Source organism: Brienomyrus brachyistius, unplaced genomic scaffold, assembly GCF_023856365.1.
Source record: "Brienomyrus brachyistius isolate T26 unplaced genomic scaffold, BBRACH_0.4 scaffold46, whole genome shotgun sequence".
Taxonomy (NCBI): Eukaryota; Metazoa; Chordata; class Actinopteri; order Osteoglossiformes; family Mormyridae; genus Brienomyrus; species Brienomyrus brachyistius.
The window spans coordinates 2,454,273-2,479,268 of NW_026042321.1; the positions used below are offsets into that span (position 1 = coordinate 2,454,273).

The 24,996-nt window shown below is 42.0% G+C and overlaps 1 protein-coding gene across 8 annotated transcripts in view; it reads right to left on the bottom strand.

Annotated features, from left to right (window-relative positions):
- Nucleotides 1–4,646: 4,646 nt before the first annotated feature.
- Nucleotides 4,647–24,996, bottom strand: part of LOC125723230 (disintegrin and metalloproteinase domain-containing protein 33-like) — a 64,979-nt gene continuing 44,629 nt past the window's right edge. Inside the window, exons 8-23 of one of the 8 annotated variants that reach the window (XM_048999640.1) lie at nt 23,865–23,933; nt 22,890–23,056; nt 21,535–21,619; nt 20,753–20,895; nt 20,230–20,407; nt 19,300–19,389; nt 18,352–18,547; nt 16,392–16,500; nt 15,720–15,921; nt 13,560–13,637; nt 12,986–13,094; nt 11,347–11,476; nt 9,517–9,622; nt 9,068–9,292; nt 6,065–6,206; nt 4,647–5,025 (exon numbers count right to left, since the gene is read on the bottom strand). In XM_048999640.1, coding sequence (XP_048855597.1) covers nt 5,024–5,025; nt 6,065–6,206; nt 9,068–9,292; nt 9,517–9,622; nt 11,347–11,476; nt 12,986–13,094; nt 13,560–13,637; nt 15,720–15,921; nt 16,392–16,500; nt 18,352–18,547; nt 19,300–19,389; nt 20,230–20,407; nt 20,753–20,895; nt 21,535–21,619; nt 22,890–23,056; nt 23,865–23,933 — 2,031 coding nt within the window. In that variant the 3' untranslated portion in view covers nt 4,647–5,023. Of the gene's footprint in view, nt 5,026–6,064; nt 6,207–9,067; nt 9,293–9,516; nt 9,623–11,346; nt 13,095–13,559; nt 13,638–15,719; nt 15,922–16,391; nt 16,501–18,351; nt 18,548–19,299; nt 19,390–20,229; nt 20,408–20,752; nt 20,896–21,534; nt 21,620–22,889; nt 23,057–23,864; nt 23,934–24,996 lie in introns of those variants that run through there. The other 7 variants (XR_007386822.1, XR_007386820.1, XR_007386817.1 and 4 more) reach the window with 7 other exon arrangements.

Consider the following 24,996-nt stretch of genomic DNA (forward strand, 5'->3'; position numbering starts at 1 on the left):
ACCTCAAACAGTCGTACGCCAAACTCCATTATGGCCAAGACCAAAGAGCTGTCGAAGGACACCAAAAACAAAATTGTAGACTTGCACCAGGCTGGGAAGAGTGAATCTGCAATAGGTAAGCAGCTTGGTGTGAAGAAATCAACTGTGGGAGCAATTATTAGAAAATGGAAGACATACAACACCACTGATAATTTCCTTCGATCTGGGGCTCCACACAAGATCTCACCCCGTGGGGTCAGAATGATCACAACAACGGTGAGCAAAAATCCCAGAACCACACGGGGGGACCTAGTGAATGACCTGCAGAGAGCTGGGACCAAAGTAACAAAGGCCACCGTCAGTAACACACTACGCCGCCGGGGACTCGGATCATGCAGTGCCAGACGTGTCCCCCTGCTTAAGCCAGTACATGTGCAATCCTGTCTGAAGTTTGCTAGAGAGCATTTGGATGATCCAGAAGAGGATTGGGAGAATGTCATATGGTCAGATGAAACCAAAATAGAACTTTTTGGTAAAAACGCTACTCGTCGTGTTTGGAGGAGGAAGAATGCTGAGTTGCATCCAAAGAACACCATACCTACTGTAAAGCATGGGGGTGGAAACATCATGCTTTGGGGCTGTTTTTCCGCAATGGGACCAGGACGATTGGTCTGTGTAAAGGAAAGAATGAACGGGGCCATGTATCGTCAGACTTTGAGTGAAAACCTCCTTCCATCAGTAAGGGCATTGAAGATGAAACGCGGCTGGGTCTTTCAGCATGACAATGATCTCAAACACACCACCCGGGATGGAAGGAATGAAGGAATGGTAATGGTATAGCCAGTCTCCAGATCTCAACCCCATAGAAAATCTTTGGAGGGAGTTGAACGTCCGTGTTGCCCAGCGACAGCCCCGAAACATCACTGCTCTAGAGGAGATCTGCATGGAGGAATGGGCCAAAATACCAGCAACAGTGTGTGACAACCTTATGAAGACTTACAGAAGATGTTTGGCCTCTGTTATTGCCAACAAAGGTTTCATTACAAAGTATTGAGATGGACTTTTGTTATTGACAAAATACTTATTTTCCACCATACTTTGCAAATAAATTCTTTTTAAATAGTTTTTTGCCCCATTTTACATGCACAACATTGTGATATTCATGAAACATTGAGTGGCTTCAGAGGTTCATCTGCTCGAGGTACAGTACCGTATGTCCTTTTGTTATTACTGTATAGTTATTAGTATTATGTACTGTATTATTATTGTTCCTACTTAACGACAAATTCAACTTAGACAGATTTAGAGAACGGATCATGTTCATTACCAGGGGACTACCTGTACAGTGAATTGTTAATCACAAAATACATTCCAAAGTTACAGATAAAAATGTATTTCAAGGAAATAAACCATTTCAGATGGGACATTCCCTCCTTTCTCATTTTCCATTTTTTGTTAATTGTAATAATGCCTGTTCTCAAATGGAATTTTGTGTTTCTTTTTTAGGTATAAAACCTGAATTCATTTTTTATAACATCATCGCCATCAAATCCTGCCCCTGCCAGTCTGTAAATGATCTGTAAATGTGCATGTTGAATGTAGTTTCCCACTGACACAAACAGCCCAGACAAGCAGTACGCTCCTTGTATAAATTGTTATAGTCTAATTGCATTGGAATGCAAGTACATTTGTGATTCAAAGTTATAGCACAGCTGTTTCATCTAAATCTGAGATTTAGCCACAACAGCTTACATGTTTTAGTTAGCAGTAACGTCTGGATTTGTTTTTTTTTTTTTTCTTTTTACTTAAAACACAATATGCCAGAAACAGGGGGCTCATTTATAAAGACTGTGAACTAAATAGAAGCTAACATTTTCATACACATTTATATGAAGATTTTGGGATTTATAAAGAAAAACTTAACCTGAAGAAAAATTACGTTTACAAATGTTCCAGAGCAGTTGAACAAATGTTTTGCCGGGAACAGAAATAAAGCAACATCAAGGGTTTAGATGTGCATCTACGTTGCATCTACAGTTAGTCTTAGTGCTTGGTGAAATGCATGTTAAATACAGGAACATTTTTATCTGATATACTGTAATACTATACAATTAACATTCAGGGTTTATTACATTTTTTCCAAATGACTTTTAAGTTAGAAGTGTACATACTGAAAAATCTAAGTAAATTTAGTTCCCAACACATATGCACCCACATGTAATAGGTATAAAAACACCACTGTGTAAGCATGTTACACACGGCATCATCATGGTGTCATGATTTGAGGAACTCAAGGGCAGGCATTGTAGCATTGAACTAGATGCACAGACTGGAAATAAAAATGACTGTGAGGGAACACAAACAGGAAGCCTGAGAACCAGGAAGGGCACAAGCCAGCAGAAGGTTTGATGTCAATGATCAGACTCGGGAACACAGAACTGGGAGACACATGTGCAGGACTAACGGGATTGATTTTCACATGATAGGCGGGACAAGAATAATAAACAAGTAGGTGTGGCTTTTTAGGCCATGACAGGGAGGATATAGGCAAGGATGTGACAGTAACCCCGCCCTCCTCCCCGAGATGCACACTCCAGGCATGGGGGTATGGACAGGGTACTCGGGGACCAAGACACCAGACCGTACAACAACAGAGTTGGGAAACAACACACACCAGGGCTGGCACTAGGGCAGACATACTGTACAAGGCCAGAGGACACAAAACGGACAGGATCGTGGACACAGGACAAGACACATGGCATGACTAGGGGCATGGAGCAGACAAAGGCAGAGCCAAGGACCAAAGAGATAGTAGCAGGAACACACACACACACCCCAGAACAACATAGACATTTGGAGGGACAACAATGACAGGGATGGAAACATCAGGGTTGGCTACAGAGGACACAGGCTAGGGCAGGCTCAGTTTTCAGGACAGGGACCAGAGGGAATCAAGAGTGTCCAAGGAGTCTCCCGGATCCTGGAGAGCTGGGTGGCAATAAGGGCCGACCCCTCACTTGGGCCCCAGCCAATACCCGTGGCTAACCCAAGACCTGGGACCAGATTGACCCAAGCCTTGAATTGAGGCAGGGACTCACAGAGCAGGACCCAGGGCAAGACCCAGAGAGTCCCACTCCAAGTCTTCCCAAAGGGCATCTTCCCGATGAGTCCCATCGGGAGGTGAGCAGGGCAGGAGCCACCAGGACACCTAGAGGTGAGCAGGGAGATAGATCCCCCCATTTGATGGGGAGCCAATACTCTACCAGTATGAGTCTATCCATCAGCTCAGGAAACCTCAGAATACTCAAGTCTTTAAGCAGGTCTCTGTATCAGCTCTGGAGGGTGAAAAAGCCAAGAGCTGAGGATAGGGTAAGAGATGGACAATAGAGGATTGAGAGCAGAGTCCAGTCATTCTGTCATGAATTGAGAAACAAAGGACTCAAGGGCAGTGTTGTGGCAAAATAAAAGGGAGTTTATTAAGCTAGATGAACAGAGACTAAAAAAAACAGGACTATGGGGGAACACAAACAAGAGGACTAGCAACCAGGAAGCAGAAAAACACCAGGAAGGTTCAATGTCAATGACCAGACTCAGGAATAGAGGTCTGGGAGGCACGAATATAGAGAACTAATGAGGGGACTAATGAGAGGCAGCTGGGAGCAATATCCACACAAGAGGCAAGACAAGAGGGGTAAACAAGTAGGAGGTGTGGCTTGTTAGGCCATGACAGGGAGGAAACAGGCAGGGATAGAAATTTGTTTGTTGAGCTGACCACATTAACAGTGGCAGCCCCATGCTGGCATTTCACATTTTTTGTTTTGTATTCCTCTATTTGGACCCTATAAAGTCTGCACTTTTCTTTCCCTCTCATTTGTGGCTCCATTTTCTGAAATGGCGTGAAACTATAGTGGATATAAAAAGTGGGAGAACTTTCTGAATGATTTATCACGGTCTCATTTTTGTTAAATCGCAACAACCTGGCATTTTAACAGGGGTGTGTACACCTTTTATGTCCACTGTGTATGGTACTGTAGCCTCTCTCTCATGTTTTAGCCCATTTCTCAAAAGACAATAGAGCAATAAGAAAAGGGATGATGGAGCAATGACAATAATTAATTCAGACACTGCGATAATAGTGAATGTGATCAGTAAGAACGCTAATGGCAGACTGGATGAGAGATCTCCAGGGAGATGTACTGGGTCCAGCTGGGCTGGTGGATTGCACCATGTTGCAGCCTGTACTGACTCGGTGCACAATATGAAACTTATGATCTGCTTATTTTTGGAATTTTCTAATTTGTGAAGGATACAGGGTGAATTGCACAGTTTTGGTAAATTGTGTAGTATTCTGGGACGTGTATTTAAGCAATTGGGAAAAATTGTAATTTTATTTTTAATTTAACTTTAGGGTTTGCATTATATAACATATTTTAAAAAAGTATATTAAATAAGTGTAACACTCCTTTGTAGACATTTGTGAAATTGTATGGTATCCTCACAAAACCAAAATGACTAGGGAAAACAAATTTGTGCTGAACTGTTGCTGTACAACAATTTATTTAAGATTTATTTGTATTTAAGAAATAATGAACGCAAAGAGATGGCCAATGTTCGTGCATTGACTTATTTTCTAGTACAAATAATGAATGAGAAAACATGCAACTGTCCAAAGTTTGACTTTTTAATACACGTTGCTGTCATATGAAGTATTATTTAAAATAAGAGAAACCAACTGCAGTAAAAAAGGTGAACATATATTGTTTTCCCATATTTGGTTAACAGTGACCCCATGACCCCTTTAAGTTATTATCACAGTAATACAGTAGTATTTTCCTATAGGGTCAGCCTAAGATGACGTCACCAAAAGGAAGTGGTGCTTTCCCTGCTCGCGACCAACTGAATGCCCCTGCATGTTCAGCCAATCCCTGTCCCTCTCTGCACCCCAGTGCAAGTTGTAGATGCAGAACAACAGGCGTGTCTTGATGGTCCTCCTTTCAATGTCTAAAATGGTTTGAGCTGTGCTGGATACCCTCCACCAGGACAGCTCTGAAAAAAGACAAGAAAAATCAGGAGAGAGCTGTTATTGCAGATCTTTCCTCCAGAGAATGAAACTTAGAAACTAGAAAGGGATAATGTGCCTCGACATGTACACATGACACAGATGCCTTTAGGATACAACATTACACTGGGCTCAAACTCCAGTTGTGACATCACCACAATAGACAAGGGATCCAACACAACTGGTGCTATTCAGCATTTACTGTTAATACGATAACTGTTCATAGAACTGATACATGCCTTTCAGGGGAAGTTCTTCTGAATTAGTAATTCCAGGGGCGTCTTTAACCTCCCAAAATATTCTTTAGCACCCCCCCCCCCCAATAAATGTACACTGCTTAGTTTATCACTTATGTCTCCTTTTCATGTGAAGTTCTTCCACATGAATTTCAAAAACATTAGCAACAACCATGACAGCTTAAATGTAGATAAAAAAAATTAACAGCAGCAGCATCAGTTTCTCTTATACTTGTTGCTCAAAGCTGTGCTAGCAGACACAAAGCAGGGCCGACTCAACCATTAGGCTCAACCATGTGTAAATCACAACTAATTATACTGCTAATAATACTTATAATAGCTTATTATTTAATTATTTTTATTTTTTACTAATATAATTCTAGAATATTCAGATATTAAGCAATGCTGACTCATCCCTAGTTTAAATGGTGCATTCCCATGCATTTTCATTACAGTAGACCCCCCTAATAGACTTAGCCGCCCTTTTCATAAATCTCTAGTAACACTCCTGAATATTTCAATATATATAAAAAAGAGGAAAAACTGCAGATTCAAAGACATGCATGAGTATAGATATATAATCATAACAGTGGTTATAACATTTTGTTTGTGTTTATTGCTGCTATTTTAAACACTTATCTAGGGCAGGGTTGCAGACTGAGCCTGGAGTCTATGGGGTACAGGACTTGGAAACAGGATATCTTCTCCTACTGAACTTGATATGCAACTGTGTGCAGCAGAGGAAAACCCAGCACTGAACCATAGAGATCTGAGCTGTGACGTCACTCACATGGGCAGGCATCAGGTACTTTGCGCCCAGCCACCAATCGCATGTTGCTGACAGCTTTAGAAGGTACGACCTGGTGGCAGGTGGGGGAGATTCTCGGGGGCGGGGGTCGCTGAGGTGGCCGTCTCGGCTGGGAACCCCCAGGCTGTCAGGGGTAAGCGGAAGGAAAATATCAAACTAAGAGCAGAGCCCAGGTGGTACAGAATTTTACTAACAGAGTGAATGAATGTGAAATTCATATGAAACATCAAGCATTCTAGGGGTATCAACAACATTTAATATCAACAAAAATAGTGAAAAAACATAATTTTCAAGTTGTTTTTATACATCCAAACCAATGCATTTTTTCTTAGTTCTGAATATATAAGGTAATTTTCCATCTATCAAAATGCGCAAAACATGTCAGTTCACTCATTGAGCAGAGGAGCTGGTCATGTTGCTTTTCAAGTTTCTTAAATCGTGATACCATTTCTAAGGATGCAGTGTGCAAAATGGCACACAAGTGGTCATTGTTTAACCGAGATCTGTATTTGTATTTATTAAAGTTCATGACTGAAAATGTTTGGTCGCACTCAGAAGTGAAGGAAAACAGCACCAAACTACTCTGAGCAAGCTGTCTTATCAATAAAAATTTTATATCACTTAGTGAGGCGTAGAACTGGCTGAGTGGCACTTTTCTTAGAGATTAGAGTCACACTGGAGATCGATTAGCTCATGCTGCATGTTTGGTGGTGCCTTTTTATGATCATACAAGAAAGGGTGTGACACAAGCTCCAGTGATTCCTCGATCTTGGGTAAATGAGTGATCCCGGCATGCAGGTCCATGAGTATTCCACTGTATATCATATAATTCTGTGAAGGCATGTCAACTGATGCCAGTTTGGGCAAGTGAATCACCTGTTGCCAACTTGCTTGTTACACAACATCAGTTTTGCCTGAAATGTGTTTACGTAGCTGTATAATTCATGCATAAATGCATCTATGAAGTTTCAAATTTAAGTCACTCAAATGGCTCAAAATGTCAACTGTGAAAGTAAAGTCATACAGCCATCTCTCGTCACGCAGTTCTGGGAAATCCTGCGTCTTGCCTAAGGTGCCCAGAAAGGTGCTCCCTTAAATCCCATGCTTGTTTTAGCACTTTGTGATGGCTAAACTAACGTAAGGCAGGCAGAAACAGCAGTGAAATGTTCCTGTCCTGTTATACCTTTCAATTCAATTCAATTCAATTCAATTTTATTTATATAGCACTTTTAACAACAATCACTGTCACAAAGCACTTTACATTTAACCGGCCAGAATCCCACCAAGCAAGCCTGAGCTGACGGTGGCAAGGAAAAACTCCCTCTAGCAGGAAGAAACCTTGAGAGGAACCTAGACTCGGAAGGGGACCCCATCCTCCTCTAGGCGACCTGGATTCCACGGTCAGTTTTTTTCTCTCATAATTTATTTCTTGTTCCTAAAATAAATAAGAAAAGCTGTGCTGTATCTTTAATGTCCATATTTAAAAATACATATTTAAAGTCCTTAAGCTTGCCATCCAACTGTGCACTCAGATCCTTATCAATTAATGATCGCTGTGGCCGCCCTGTCCGCAACGCCAGCAAACGTTGGGGACACTCTCTGACGTAGCCAGAGTAGGCGGAAACAAGGTTGTTCAGAAAGATGGGCCTTGAAAACTTTTTAAAGGGGTTGCAAAGGCTTATCTTTGTGCCAGCTGCCGATATGGTATCATTTGTCAAAGCATATGTAATTATGTTACGGGAAACAATACTGCTCTAAATAAGTGACGTTAATGAAACGTTGATTTACATTGTTTTGCATGCTATGGTGCCAAAATTAGTATCACTACCTCGAATAACAATAATTTTAGATGCCTTGGTTTATGCCAACTCGTCACTATTAGTAGAGGGTAAAAAATACCCTGTCAAGACATATTCTGTCTTATGGTTTATACCCTGACAGCATTCCATACAATTTCTCCTCCATTGTGCTTGGGACCTTTTTGGTTGGAACAAAAGTTTACATGCTTGTGTTCTGTGGAACTCTCTTTAGACGAGTATCTCTACATCCCATTTGGTTGCCACCAAACCACGTCACAGCTCATTACTGTAAAGTTCACCCGGCTTCAACTTCAATTTGATGTTCTCGCCGCCCAAGTGCACCTTCCCATGGAGAATGATTGACTTCTGGTTGCTTTGAAGCTGTTGCCGCTTGCGGTCCGAACTTACCTTTTGCCGTGAATGGCGGATATTTTCAAAATATGATTTGCTGTCCAGGCAAACCACACTCGCCGCTATACCGTACAGTGTTTCAAAAATTCTCCTTTTGAGAAAAGCCTGCTATGTTGCCGATTTAAATGCAACAAAATGTAGCTAGCTTTGGCTACATTTTCCTGAGCCGCTGATTGATGAACAAAAATATTCTGATGTGTTTATGAATTAGCAGCTAATGTAGAAGCTCGTTCTTCCCCCTCCTGCACAGATAGGTTGCAAGCCTAATTAGCATGTTTACTTGAGAAATGAATTCCAATATTGTCCTTGATGACAGCAATACTTTCCTGACATATAAGGCACACTGCCTTATATCCAACAGGGGTGAAAAAATATTTGTTTGTCCAATTAATTTGAAAGCACAACATTTACTGTGAATTTTTCAATTTTTACAGAGATTCATTTTTTGTGATTTTTGCCTGGTTTAGGATTAGAATGGCCACTTAGTGGTGATTTTTGCTTTAATTTCAGAATTGTTCCAAATGACAGGCAGGCCAGATTAAAACAGGTGGAGGGCTGGATTTGGCCTGAAGCCTGCTATTCTAATGAGGGACACTGATAAAGAATCTCCTAGAAAACATTCGCACATCTCAGCTAAATGTTTGAGCAATCTAACACAACAGGGCCTGAAAGTTCCTTTTATGGGACACAACTTTTAGGAAAGGAAATGGCTCTTAAACACACGAAGAGGACGCAGATATGCAATCACATGGAAATGAACTGGATGCAAGCTAACCGTAAGGCCTGTTCCTGAGCTCAGTGGTAGGACCTTTTTGGGTGGGGTGAGACTGTGTGCAGGCGCTGGTGACTGCGACTGAATGGAGGACAACTTTCCCACTGAAGAGGGGGTCCCTTGGCCTTCATCGGGTGACCAATGCTGGTCAGCTCTTCTGCTGGGCTGGATGAGGCTGGGTTCTGTTACAGGCCTCAAGGGCAGGTTCTCCTTTGTGGTGTGAGACTCCTGCAGAGACATTCAGCAGAGCAACACATCCACCAGAGCTTTTCTCTCAACCAGTCCAAGTCATGCTTTTGTAAAAAAGAAGCATGAACCTCAAGGTGTTATTACCCACTAAAAGCTATTTTGAGAGTTAAAAGGGTTTCAGTATAGTAGATGAATACAGCACAGTGTGTATCACAGTATGGATTAATTAAATACTGCTCATAATCTCTGAAAGTGCAACTTACCCTGGATTTGCTGGTTTTATGATCGATGCTTGATGATCCAGGTATTCCAAGTTGCAGTGAGAGGTTCTGATGTCCATTATTAACCGACCGGTCAGAAATGTCATTTCTGAAGAGAAAAAACCAGAAGGCACAAAATCAAGCCAGTAAGATGATAGGTGTGCTAAAACATCCTAATATTTCCTAAATTAGACTAAAGGTTTTAAATCCCGAACGAGATGCCCAAGGTGGTCCTGAGTGAACAGACTTTAGCAGGGTTTGAGTACAAGCAGCCAGAAGGACACAGGACAGTGAAATATAGTTATTATTGTGTATTGTCTGTCACTGGGTGAAGGACACAATGGCAACATCAATTTGTACATCTGACTGTACTGCATAGATTTTTATTATGCTTTTTAGTATGACATTGATATATGATTGTGGAACATATGCATGTTGAATCAAGCTGAATTTCCCCTTGGGGATCAATAAAGTGTTATCAATCAATCAATCAAACACAGTAATTCTGTTTACAAGGTCAAGCACCTTCTGTAGTCGCCCTTCCCTTTGCTTCCACTGAGTGGTGTTGCTTCCATTTTGGTGTGGCTTGTCTCAAAATTTATCCAGATCTTCACCATACAAAGGTCTGATAAATAATTTCTATAATACTGGCAAGATCAAATTTCTGAAGCTGCCCTTCCCTCTGCTATTACAATGTGACATAGCTTCATTTTTGGTGCAATTTATCTGTAAATTTGAGCAGTTTCAGTCTGTCACCCATACAATGCCCCTGCACAGATTGAAAAAGATCTGTCAAATATTTTTATCTGAAACTGTCCTTTTGTTTGATATCGCTATGCAGTGCTGCTTCAGTTTTATCTAAAATTACAATCATTTCTAGGCCTTCACCCATATAATGTGTCTGCAAAGATTGTAACCAATTTAAGAAATACTGATTGAGTTTTCACACCGACAAGATTAAATGTCTGAGGCTGTCCTTCTCTTAGATATTATTATGTCGCACTGCTTCAGTTCTAGATCTTCACCCTTCAGCTGTGTTGGCAAAAGTTAAAATGATCAATTAAACACATTTTGAGTCATTGCAGTAACAAGATCAAGTGTCGTAGGCTATCCTTTTCTATGCTATCATTATGCAGCACTGCTTTAATTTAGGTGCATTTTGTCTCAGAATTTGACCACTTTCCCTACACAATGTGTCTGTAAAGTATGAATATCATTGGTAAAATGAGTTACAGGGTTCACAAGACTACAGCCTCTACTGTATATTTCTTCCTTTGATGCCACACAATTCATTTTTGGGACAATTTGTCTGAAAATGTAACCAGCTGTAGATCATCCATATTATGTTTTTCAGAGGCAGTAATAAGATCCATCAAACACTTTTTCATTTATCACATTCACAGGGTTAAATGTCATCTGTTTTCACCCTTTTGCTGCTACTAAGAAGTGTTGCTTCAATTTTCGGGCAAACTTTCTCAAAATTTGAACAGTTCCGGTTCATCATCCAGACAATGTTTCTGCAAAGTTTCAAAAAGATGCTTGATACTTTTGAGTTATCACAATAATTAGAAAATGACGATGATGGTGGACTGGTCCCAAAACCATATGTATTCCCTGTCTGGGGAACAAAATGCATTCCCTGTCTGGGGGAAACACTCTTCGGTATGAAATTAACAAAGTCAACATAATCAAAATAGCGTATATCTAATAAAGGAAGCCCAGTTATGCACCCATCTTGTAATGGTTTTATCCAGTTGGGCATTGCAAGGTACACTCATTGTGCAACACAATTACACTATGTGTATTGAGGAGCTCATGGCATGGCACTGATACCTGATCAACCTTTGAGACAACCACATGTGGAAGGTAAGGGCCTTCACCTTCCAGCACCAGAACAGGACCAGGACACCAGGCACCAGAACCAGGAAGGTCAAGAAAAGGCCCACCACTAGGCCCTGTTCGCCTGAAGACACCAAGTCAGAACAAAACACACTTTATAGAGATTTTGTAGAGCCTTCACATTGAACATGTGAATGCAAAAGAACACAAAATGATACTGACAAGACATACCTATGGAGCCCAGGTGCCAGTTGATGTAGGAAGTTAGGATGTTTGGCTGCCTTTTATAAGACACTGCAGTCATGGCATCACCCCCACAGGCACTTAATCTAAACTGCTTGATTTACAATGGTGTCAAAAGTGCCCACTGTTTAGAACCTACTCTGCCTAATTTACGATGGTGCCGAATGGGCCTACTGCTTAAAACCTAATCCGGCTGACTCAAAACGGTACCGAATGTGCCCACTGTTTAGAACCTAATCCGCCTGATTTACGATGGTGCCGAATTGGCCCACTGCTTAGAACCTAATCCACCTGTGTCACCGTGGTACTGCATGGGCCTGCTATTCAGAGCTAAATCTGCCTGGCTCACTGTGGTATTTCACCAGCCCACTATTCAGAACCTAATCCGCCTGACTCACCATGGTACTGCACGGGCCCCGCTATTCAGAACCTAATCCACCTGACTCACTGTGCTACTGCACGGGCCCCGCTATTTAGAACCTAATCCACCTGACTCATTGTGGTACTGAACAAGGCCTGTTATTCAGAACCTAATCCGTCTGACTCACTGTGGTACTGCACGGGCCCCGCTATTTAGAACCTAATCCGCCTGACTCATTGTGGTACTGAACAAGGCCTGTTATTCAGAACCTAATCCGTCTGATTCACTGTGGTACTGCACCGGCCCCGCTATTCAGAACCTAATCCACCTGACTCACTGTGCTACTGCACGGGCCCCGCTATTTAGAACCTAATCCGCCTGACTCATTGTGGTACTGAACAAGGCCTGCTATTCAGAACCTAATCCGTCTGACTCACTGTGGTACTGCACGGGCCAGCTATTCAGAACCTAATCCGCCTGACTCACTGTGGTACTGCACGGGCCCCGCTATTCAGAACCTAATCCACCTGACTCACTGTGCTACTGCACGGGCCAGCTATTCAGAACCTAATCCGCCTGACTCACTGTGGTACTGCACGGGCCCCGCTATTTAGAACTTAATCTGCCTGACTCACTGTGGTACTGCACGGGCCCGCTATTCAGAACCTAATCCGCCTGACTCACCGTGGTACTGCACGGGCCAGCTATTCAGAACCTAATCCGCCTGACTCACTGTGGTTCTGCACGGGCCCCGCTATTCAGAAACTAATCCGCCTGACTCACTGTGCTACTGCACGGGCCAGTTATTCAGAACCTAATCCGCCTGACTCACTGTGGCACTGCACGGGCCCCGCTATTTAGAACTTAATCTGCCTGACTCACTGTGGTACTGCACGGGCCCGCTATTCAGAACCTAATCCGCCTGACTCACCGTGGTACTGCACGGGCCAGCTATTCAGAACCTAATCCGCCTGACTCACTGTGGTACTGCACGGGCCAGCTCTTCAGAACCTAAGCCTTTTCACTCACCGTGGTACTGCACGGGCCCGCTATCCACACTCCCCCCTAGACCTTGCTTGTCACAGAAGGGTGGGGCCCAACCTTGGTCACAGTGACAATTCTGGTTACTGTTGCACACCTGTAACATGCACCCCCCACCACAGATACAGACAGTTATTTACTGCATTTTCACTGGTTATCACAGAATTGCAACATTTGTTTGCAATGGTTGGATTGATGCTAGAGAAGTGATGAGAAAAGGGAGACGTGTAACCTGTTAGGCTTAGCGGGCTGAAGACACTGGCTAATGTGCTTTGGAAGACTTTAGAATATCAGTAAATACTCCTCTTTACAACATATCAGAATGTTGTAATGGCCATAAGTAAATACTTTTCTCTTCTTCCTTATTAATTCAGCAGCACAGCTGATTTGGTGGCTCAAGACAAAGCTAGACTGTTCAAATGATCTTTGTGGATGCTGCTTACTGCTCCAGTTTGGACATGTATGCTCCATCACAGCAGTAACTATATCCAGTGAAACATGACATCATTTTGTTGCTATTGCTACAAGGGTGAACAAATTTCTAGCAAAGTGTGGCCCTCACCCCATGTCTGTGGCACCGAGTGAGGCAGTTCATCAGGTCACTGAAGGATCTGTTCTGACAACGCTGATTGATACACACCTGAAGACAGAAGACACACAGATGCACTGGATCCTACCAGGATATTGTTGCATGACAACAGTGATGTAGCCAGTTCTACTAAAATAGACCCATGAGCAAAAATATTATGACCACCCTCATGTGATACAAATAACAGGAGTATCTTGTAAAAATAGCGCATGTAAAGATCTGGGATATATTAGACGGTAAGTCAACATTTGTTACCCATAGTTGATGTGTCAAATGCAGAAGAAATGGGCAGGAGTAAAGACCTGAGTCATTTTCTGAGGGGCCAAATTGTTATGATGCCAAATGCCAGATGACTGCGTTAGAGCATCACCAATGCAGCAAGGCTTGTGGAGTGCTCATGATCAGCTGTGGTGCGTTCTTACTGACAGGATGCTTGGTGCCAAGACTCATCAAGGTGGGATGTGAATGGAGGCTACCCAGTCTCACTTGTATTATTCATTACTTGTTACTTTGGTGGTTCCTTCAGCAGTTCACAAAGATTTCCAGAATTAACCAATAAAGTAGCAAATACAGGGATTGCTTTGAAGAAAAGATGCATCGCGATTCATTAATCATGAACAAACATAAGATCAGTATGTAACTAAGATTTTTGGTAAATTATTAAATAAGTAATAGGATATTATATTATCTGTACCTCCTGTTAAAGTGTTACCAATAATTTTAATGATAGTTATGGGAGTAAGGTGTCATGACACAGTGCACTGAGCTCTGCTGTGTATGGGGTTGCTTAGCTACGAACTAACACATCCCACAGCTGCTCAGCACATACCCAGCTGTCCACATGATGCAACAGAAAATGAGATTCACTGGACCAGGCAACCTTCTTCCTTTGCTGCAAAATTCAGTTCTGATGCTTCCATACCCATTATACACTCTTTTAATGGTGGACAGGGGTCAGCATGGGCACTGACTGCCTTGTAGCTCCATACTCACTAGGACTTGATGCACCTTGTGTCGTTGACACATTACTCACATGACCTTCATCAAAATTATTTGCCATTTCTTCCACAGTAGGCTTGTACCAGATGGGATTGATGAGTTTTGGTTGTCTAATACCCTGTCGGGAGTTCATGGCTTTTCCCTGCTGGGACCTTTCTCAGTTCTCACTCACTATGGCTGACTATGAGTAGCCCAGAAGCCTTGCCATTGCGGAGATGCCTAGTCGTCTTCCTATATGATAATTTAGCTCTTGTTAAAGTCACTCAGATCTTTATCTCTGCCCATTTTTTCTGCATTCAACACCTCGACTACAAGTACTGGATGCTAGTTTATCGTCTACCAAAAAAATCCGAACTTCGGCACTGTTTTTACAAGATAATCAACATTATCTGCTTCACACAGAGGTGGGAGTAGTGTTTCGTCTCATCTGTGTATAATTATACCCAAACTACAGAAATATGGTGCTCTACAGTATTTGCTGCTTGCTGTGATTGTTACAGCCTTAGTGTACAAAATACAGTTACGCAGCATGCAGAATTACAGTATGTTTGCAGATCTTATTTCACAGAATGCTATCTCTTTGCAATAGAATGTATTAATTAGAATTAACGATTTAAAGGTAAAACAATATTTGTGTCTGCCTTATGGTCATTTAAAAAAAAAAAGCAAGCAAGCAAAGGAGACTGAGGGGGGACATGATCCAGGTATATAAGATTCTAACAGGTTTGGATGCTGTTCAACGAAATAGTTACTTCAGCATTAGTTCAAATACACAAACTCGTGGCCATAGGTGGAAATTAGTGGGAGAACATTTCAAACTGGATTTAAGGAAGCACTTCTTTACACAGCGCGTAGTCAGAGTATGGAATAGTCTTCCTGATAACGTAGTGCAAGCTGAATCCTTGGGTTCCTTTAAATCAGAGCTAGATAAGATTTTAACGACTCTGAGCTATTAGTTTAGTTCTCCCCAAGCGAGCTTGATGGGCCGAATGGCCTCCTCTCGTTTGTATAGTTATGTTCTTAAAAAGAATTTTGGAACTACATGCATTCCACAGGAGTGGTAGAGCATGGTGATGTCAGTTGACGTCTGACCCTCTTACAGGGCTTGGGGAGTGTAAAAAGGACGCCACATGCCTTCCCATCTCCGCACTTGGTCCCAGTCATGACGAGCCCTGGGTCAACAACGTCCTGCTCATCCGGCTTGGTGTAAACATAGGTGCCCCGGCACATCCTCTTCGTGCCATCGGTGTGGATGCTGGTGTCAATGGCCACAGAATTGGAGCCTTTGGGCTTTTCTGCGATGCTGTCACACTGGATCTTGCCACACTTGGCATCGCTGTCAGAGTTAACCATAACAAAAGAGATATGATTCAGGGCGGTGAGTGACTCAGCAGCCTAAGCTTCTGTGCCTGTGATCAGAAGGTTGTCAGTTTGAGCCCTGGTCTCAGCAAAGTAGTCACATTTGTAGGCCCAGCTCTAGGGGTGCTGCACACTGATGGACCCTGTGCTGTGACCCCCCCCCCCCCCCCCGAGCTTGCTACCATCTGTATGTGTGTCTCATAGAAGCAGGATCTGCTGGGCAAAAGAGAATTTCCTCACAGGAATTAATTATCACTGTTCTATCCTATAAAGGTTCAAGGAAAGCAGAAATGAAAGTCCCTTCCTTTACACTAAAGTCTAGGACAAATGATTGAAGTTATGTACTTATGACAAAGTGGAAATGGTTTCCTAAGTATTCAATCGTGCATCATAGCCATCCACGCAGGCTGTTCAGACAAGCCGCAGTCATGCACTCTTTTACGTTACCTCTTTTCACACTTCACGTAGACCCCCAGTGCATTTTTGCCGCAATTTCCAAATTCATTCCCTGCAGCATTTACCTCCTGAAAGCAGGTATCATGAGCTGGACGGGCACCTGTAAGAAAAACAGGCTCATCCTGTGAATCAAATAAAAATGCATCATTGAGTCATAATAATTACTACAGGCTAGTAGGCATACTAGCTTCCATGCAACACGACTAGCTCAATTTTGTAAATTTTGTGCAGATCTTCTTACGCAGTTCTTTTAAAAAAAAAACAGTAGATGCATTTTTAGAAAATAACCTTTGGTTGTAGCATTTGTAGCAAGCAACCAACAACTAACCCAATTTAAAGTCTAGGAAAACTCTTTATTCTCTAATAATAGAATATTGTACATGATAAAATCTAACAAATAATTACTCATGATAATAAACTGTAATATTTTAATGATTATCAGTTAAACAATAGTTGATTAAATCAATTATATTCATTATATTTACTTTACTAGGACTTATATAGGAGGCCTACTACACAGACCCACAGCTACCAGTCCAATTACTAAATGACCTACACACGTGTGGCTTTGTAGCTGCACCTGTGATTGACCTCTGGTAACTAATGTAACAGTAACGTTAAAATTGTCATTATTTCCTTCATATCTGCAGTTAAGGAAACAAAAGAAGAGCTCATCTGTCCAACCACAATATCTATAAGATGAAACTTCTGACCTTTTTGAGCTACTAGGCCCCCCAAATATGTTTGAGCATGAACTGAGCATTAATTTTCTTCATGCTCCATACACTGAACATCTAATTTTTTTTGTTTATTCCCTATGAGGTATAAAGGTAATACATTACAGTGAATTCATTATTTCACATTAGCATTGAAATCTGATAATGTATCCGGATACCATTCAGATCAAGTTCACATGTACTGATGTATCTTGCTTATTTCTAAAATGATATTATTTTTTGTTAAAGATAAAGTTTTTTATCATTATTTTGCACTGAAAAAACCATCTGAGTCTCCAGGCAACTGAAGCTGAATATAAGATCTTAACATGAAAAAAATATTATAGTTTATTGATTAGTGGCAGCTTCGTTGGTTTTCAGTCGATTTCCTTCTGAATTTGACCCACCTCTGGGGTTTTGATTAATTTTTAAATTAAACTTGTTTTAATTTAATGATTGCTAATAATTATTTCAGTTATGCATCGCTTAACAACGGGGATACGCTCTGAGAAATGCAGGGTTAGGCGATTTCACTGTTGAGTGAACATCAGAGTGTACTTACCTAAACTGAGCTTATTACAACACAAGGCTACAGTAAACTTTTATTATAAGTAGAAAGAGTGCACTCAAAAATAACATAAGTGTAGTATAGTAAATACATAAACGAGTAACATAGTTGTTTATTATCCTCATCAAGTATTATATACTCTGAGATGGGCTGGCCCCCCATCCTGGGTTGTTCCCTGCCTCGTGCGCATTGCTTCCGGGATAGGCTCCGGACCCCCCGTTGACCCAGTAGGATAAGCGGTTTGGAAAATGGATGGATGGAAGTATTATATACTGTACATAATAGTATGTGCTATAGTTTTATATGACTGGCAGCACAGTAGATTTGTTTATACCATCAGCACAAATGTGTGGCTAATCATGTGATTCCAAGCGATGGGGATTTTTCAGCTCCATTACAGTATTATCTTATGAGGCCACTGTCGTATATGCAGTGTGTCATTCACTGAAACATTGCTATGTGGTGCATGACTGTCAGTGAACAAGTTCAAATGTTTGTTACATAGTTTCCCATGAAATCCCTTTGAGAAGCTCAGCAGGCAGAGAGATAAATACTCAGTGCTTCTCTCTGGTTAAAACATTCCAAACGATGCGGGCGGATGCACATACAGCATGTGTCATGGGGTGAGAGGAAAAGGGAGGGGAGGGGAGGGAGAATGCAGGCCTACCGGGCCCCCACAGCTGCAGACACTGCTGCTCGTGTGTCAAGCACATGCCATTATAGCAATAGGCACGGCCATTCTGGCAGAGGGAGCCGTCCATCAGGTAGACGTTGGAAGGGCAGTAGGGCAAGGCCCCTGTGCAGTACTCCGGCAGGTCACATGCTCCTGCTGCGGCCCGACACAGGGTGCCCCCCAGCTTCAGCTGTGGGAGGAGAACGTCAATAATTAGCTTGAAATTCAGAGTACAACGTACTAGTCATAAATGTACATTTCTTTGGGGAGGCTGATTTTATTGAGTCTACCAAGTAAACAGAGCAACTCTTCTAAACTCACATTGTGGTTTTGGGTCTGTGGCACAATTCCTGGGTAACTTACTCTACTTCAATGGGCACATTGAAGTACAAATCATGAACAAGTATAGTAGCTACTTGAGATAAAAGATGCATCATGATTCATTAATGATGAACAAACATGAGAGAAGTACTTCAGTTGTGTTATTCATAACTTGTTCCTTGAGTAGTTCACAGAAACCTAAAGAAATTACAGATATAGTAACTGCTTGAGATAAAACATGCATCACAGTTCACTAATGATGAACAAACGTGAGATCAGAATGTATCCTTCATTTGTGGTTAGATAACAGATAAATAAGAGCTTAATTCTACATTATTTGTACCCTGTCAGGTAAATTGTTACCCAGTTTCTGTGCAGTGTTGATGATGGTGATATACATGATGTGTGGCTCTGTGGGTTAGGCGTTGATGCCAGTGATTGGAAGGTTGCTAATTCAAATCACATGGTTAGCAGAGTAGTATAGTAGCATAACCACTCTCAAAGTGCTTTAACCCGCCTGGGCAGCCAGACACATAATGCTAGGGAGGCTGTCAGGTGGTGAGATATTCTATCATACTGTGTGAATATATGGGCGGGGGGGGGGGGGGGGAAGGCTGGTACCTTGCAGTTTTCACAGCAGACCCCATGGGCGCACTGGACCCCTGCTTTCAGAGTGCAGTTTTTAGCATTGCAGCAGGCGTTGGTGCATTCCTGTTAAACACATACACAAATGCATTATCACATAACCAGACACAACCAGATACCAGATCCTGAACTTGTAAAGGGGCAAACCACACTTTAATCTAAAGAACAAACTACATGCCATCAAAAAGAGACTCCACTGCATAACATGAACAACATCATACAGAAGTACAAGAAATACTAGTGGATAGACAAGGATTTATTTTGAGGGTATGAGGACAGAGCAGCTACTGTAGCTGCCTCCAGAGTCGCCACTCACCCTCATTGCCAAGTTAAATGCTGTGTCCCATTTCGTTAGATAGAAAGTGTCCTCTATATATATATATAGTCTTCCCCTGCTGGAATAAGATTTCAACAACTCTGAGCTATTAGTTAAGTTCTCCTCAAATGAGCTTTATGGTCCGAAGTGACCCAAAATCCAGAGAACTATGCCAAAAGGTGCACATTATAATGGAATATTACAGTTTCAGAGTATGTGCCCATTTACTCTTCTTAACATCACAACAATCAGCAGCTGCAGTGGCTCACTGGATTAATCCGCAGTGGCTCACTGGATACCTGCGTGCCTGCGATGACAACGCTGCCATTTTGAACCCCGTTGTCAGCAGACTGAAGCTGCTGTTGGGCCCTTGAGCAAGACCCTGCACCCCAATTTCTCCAGGGACGCTGGCCGACCCTGCAGCCCTAAACATGATTTCACATAAATATGTGTCTGTGTGTCTCATGGATGACATGATGGGTGAAAAGACAATTGTATTCATGGCATTTTTGCTAAATCTGGTCCAGTGTAGCTGCTCATCCCTGATCAGACTCCTGGGGAGGGAAGGTTTTGTTTGCCAGTGGTCTTACTTCTGGCTCCCCACAGTCACATTCTTCCCCTGACTCCACAAAGCCGTTCCCGCAGCGCCTGCCCTCCACGAGCTCCTCCACGTTAGGCATGTTGAAGACGCACATGCCGCCCCCCTTCTGGAAATAGCCGTCCAGGTCCCTTTTGCTGCACTGACTGAAGACACGTGGGAAGGGGTGGCTGAGGGATGAACAGATTTACACGTAAACAAGGATGGGAATTATTAGTAGTATTCACAATACAGCAATTATTTCGATTTTGTTCTGGTGGTCGTTTGGCATTACTCACATATGTATGATATATTCACAAACCTGAACCTAATCTTTCCTGCACTACATAGATAACAAAACAAAGGAAACAAATCAACGAAGCTGCAATTCTTTCCTGATAAATTTACTGTGTTAAAATTACGATGCTCATGCCATTTTGACGTTCATGCTTTGGCTGTGTCCATGTGAAGACGCTGCGTTGCCTTAGCTTCAGCGGCTCAGCATATTAGCTTAGCATCAGTAACGAAACACGTACCCGGTGGCCGCATTCATCATACACCCTCCCTGCTTAGCCGTCGCTTCCACGCAGCAGCCCTCGTTGTCGTGGCTCATGCCAAAGTTGTGGCCGATCTCATGAGCCATGGTGGCAGCCGCCCCAATGGGCAAGTCTGAGTGGTCCTGAAACAGTGAGGAGCAAAGGTCGTCTTCTGATCCTGACAGCATCAAGGTACTCGTCACCCAGACTCCCACAGCATAAATCATCAGTATTTCTATGGTACTGTAACTATAGTACCTTTCATAAATATAGAATCATCATTGTCAGCTTTCCCTATTTTTATACACTTCAGCTGGGAATCCACCACGCACCAGCAGGGGTCAATCAGCATCACACACGCAACCAGTAACCATGGTTTCCTCACAGTCAGTCAGAAGGAGTGCTAACAGGACATGGCAGGTGACTAATAATCAAGCAGATCCGGAGGAGGGACAGCCTTCACTTGCACGGCCTAAAACCCATGCGAGCAGGAAGACGGGCAGGGAAGGAGAAAGGTAAGCCTGCCATGGAAGCATTCTCTCCATCCTGAAGGGACTGCCACCTCCAGATGTAAAATTTGTCCCTCAAGGGGTACTTTCCTTTACCTCCAGCACCTCCTCTCCACAGCTCTTCTAGCTCAGTATTAAGGCTCCCTTTATCTGAGGTGACAGTTAGAACACCCCTTGTTCCACCTCCCCATGGATGTCTCACCGCGTCTTACAGGATATTCCAGATATCCCTCACCCCCCTGCTTTCAGTGAAGGCTGCGTGAGGATACACACCACATTGATTCCCCCCGAGTTCTCCAGGGAGCACATGCCCTCCAGTGGCGCCATGCCGATGGTGGTCCCCGTGAAGATCACACCCCTGTAACACAGCAGAGTACTGGTGTCAGCAGCAACCCTTTAATTTGCCCTAACTGTAGTCCTAAGATCTTTATCAATACCAAGAATGCAAAGATCTTGCTTGTGTTCTTGCCAAGAGCATTCTTGCTAACTTGCCTCCTAAGAATGAATTTGAGATGAAATGAATCACGGAACTGTTCTCGTTGGCGAGGATAACACCAATGCATCCTTGATATTTGGGACAGGGCAAGAACGACATCAAGGGATTTTTGCAGTCCCTCGTATTTCTGTTTTTTGAGAATTTGAAGTGCACTTCAGCAACGTAAGATGACAAGTAAACATATTGCTGGATAGTTTGATAGCAATTTCACTTACTTTTGCTTGCCTTTGGAATGTACCACATGAAACAGGCTAATAACTAACTGGACTGGAGCCTCTGAAGCCAAAACTGATGTTGCTGTAACTTTCATTTGTGCAATTTCACAAGTGGTCGATTGCCACTGTCTGTAAAGGAATGTTGCCCTTTGAAGTAACATGCCACTGCGTTATTCATCAAAATTTAATAGCTGAATGAGGAGCTTCTCATTCAGGGGTTCAGGGCAAATTTTGTTGTCAGGATTTCAAAATACTGTGGAAAGCCTTGTTACCTTAATACCACCCAAGCCTTCAAAAATACATTTTAAACTGTAGATAAAAGTTTACCCGTTTCACTATACTGCTTGTATTTGTGTTTGTTGCAATACATCTACCCTCTCTTGGTCTGGTGGAATCTCACACCTGTGTGCAGCACCGACTGAAACCATCCACTCCTGCAGCCAAATGTAGCATGACCACAAGCTGCAAGCGCAAGCGGAAAAGTGAAGTATGTACTAGGCTTAAGAGTGATCAGGATGACACAGCGGTGGAGTGCCAGAGCATGAAGTGGCACACCATGAAATGCTAATCGACACCCAGCAGGCTAATCATTTCAGAAACATTTACATTATTAATGCTTCACTGACGCTGCAGGAAATAGCCAGAACAAAGTGAGCCCAGTATCAAAATGTACAACACAATAAAGTACACTGGATTAGAGTGGAACTCAATTCATTGAAACCTCCAAGATCTCTGTGTTATTAAATGTACCATCAAAGATTTTTTTTTTTACTTCATTTAAACCTCTTTCTCTTCTTTTGCTCCAGAAGAACCACCAGCTGTTAACAGACATTTTATCCGAGGAACTTGAATTCCATGGGCGGACGGAGCAAAGTAAGTTTGCCCACGGGAAGTTGCTTGCTAACCAATGGACTCACGTGAGCAGCTGGGCATTGTCATGTTTCTTGCGGGATTTCAGCTTTTGCCTCCACTGCAGGAAAGACCAGAGTGTCTTTTTGGGGTCCTCTGTGACTATGCATTGGTCCCGCTCCGTCCACACCTCCAGCCCAATGAGGGGCACTCGGATGTTCAGGGCCCTATAGAACTAGGACATGGTATAGAGTCACATTGAGCTCTACTGTATTCTCTCAAGCAGAGCACAATAAAAACTATAGGAAATTATCAATAATTTACTTTATGTAGCTAAATAGATACATACATACTAGATAACTAAAAATATAATTTGATATGTTGTACAAATATGTGCAAGGCCTGGATGTACAGCTGTGCACTGGTTTTATTATTTTTTTATTTCATTATATTTTATTTCATCATATATATTTTTATTATATTCATCCTCTGGGGGGGGCAGTCAGCTATACAGCTCCAGTTCCAGAATTACAGCAAACCTGATGGTAAGTATGGTCTCTTGTTTAAAACGACACAATGCAATACAACATGAATACAATTCTTGTAACCAATATCTCAGCCAGATACTGACTGAAACTGATTAGCAATCTCAGGCAGTATACTGTAAAATCACCTCGTTAACCTTTATTAATTATTATTACCTTTGTTAGTTAGTCTTACAGCCTACGTTTTACAACACTGATGTTTCCAAATTAAGTATGAGAACAGAATGGAAGCAAAAGGCAGTTTATCAACTGTTAGTTACCCTTTCATATACGCTTGTGTCAGTGTAGGTAGTGGCAACCAATTTGTCATAATCAAATTAAGTATAAAAGTATATCTTCACAGTCATTTTAAACACGATAATTTTATGTACTTAGACACAGGTGTGAAAAAAAGTTAAGGCAACAAACTCCATGCAAAACAAATGACTACTGATTAACTGAGAAGCACAGTAAAAGCACATGTGAAAGAAAAACAAAGAAATGAAACTTCAGTCTTACCTTATCCACATAATTGGCGACTTCTATAATTCTTCGTTTGGTTATTCCAAGGTCATTTTGTCTTTTGAACTGAATTACAAAAATATGACAACAGAATCACAAAGCTGTGTGCCATTATAAATACAAACAGTTCGATTGTTTCAAGAAAACAAATGAGAGATTTCATAAAAAACAGCAAAACAAAAAAGCCAGTTCCAGTTGATAGGACAGTGTTCACCGATTATTTGTTCGAGTCTAATTCCATTCCATTTCTCCACCAGTTATAACTCAATAAATAGAATATTGGATCATTCAATCAGTTCATTCCTTCACTATATCATGAGTGTCAGGAGTACAGTTTGCATTGCTCCTCCTACTTCTGTGCCTATGATTCGAAGGTTATCGGTTAAAATCCCATGGCTGTTGACCCCTTGAGTGTTAGCTAAATAAATTAAGTAAAAATCTTAAGTAAATAAAAATTTAGTAAATGTCTTCTACTGATGTAGCCCGTTCACCTCAATGTGCAGTGTTTTGTTTTTCAAAATTGCTTTTCTGCTCGCCAGAGATGTAGAGAGTAATTACAATCGAGCCTTCCACATCAGGAGGGTTAGGGGTGCAGGCCCCCCAAGATCTGGAAAAACCACATCAAATTTCTTGGTCCTCTTGATGAGTGAAGCAAATTGTTTTGGATTTTAGTACATTTCAGGGCACTAAAATGCACAAATATATATATGAAATACGAGATATAAAGATCACTGCGAGACGTCACGTGAGAGCTTGCTGTAAACACACTTGGTGTCCTCCAAACCAGCACTGTACGTATATTTTATGCATTTATTAGTTAATTAACTTTTTCTGTGTCATCTGCAGCTTTTGCAAAACTTCAAAAAAATTCCCATTTAATTTCTTATGCTAAAACTGTGATATATCGAAACCGCGATGGAGAACGCTGAGATGCAGAAGGGTCGACTGTATTTGAACTATTCTGGTCATTCTCTACTGACCTCTCTCATCAATAATGCATGTTCACAAACAGAAGTACTGGTCTAATGATTTGGGATGCACACTTGCAGTTAAAAGATTACTGGTTTGAATCCCCAACTAGCAAGGTACTAGTGAGGTACCCTGAGCAAGGTGCTGCTCCCTGGGTACT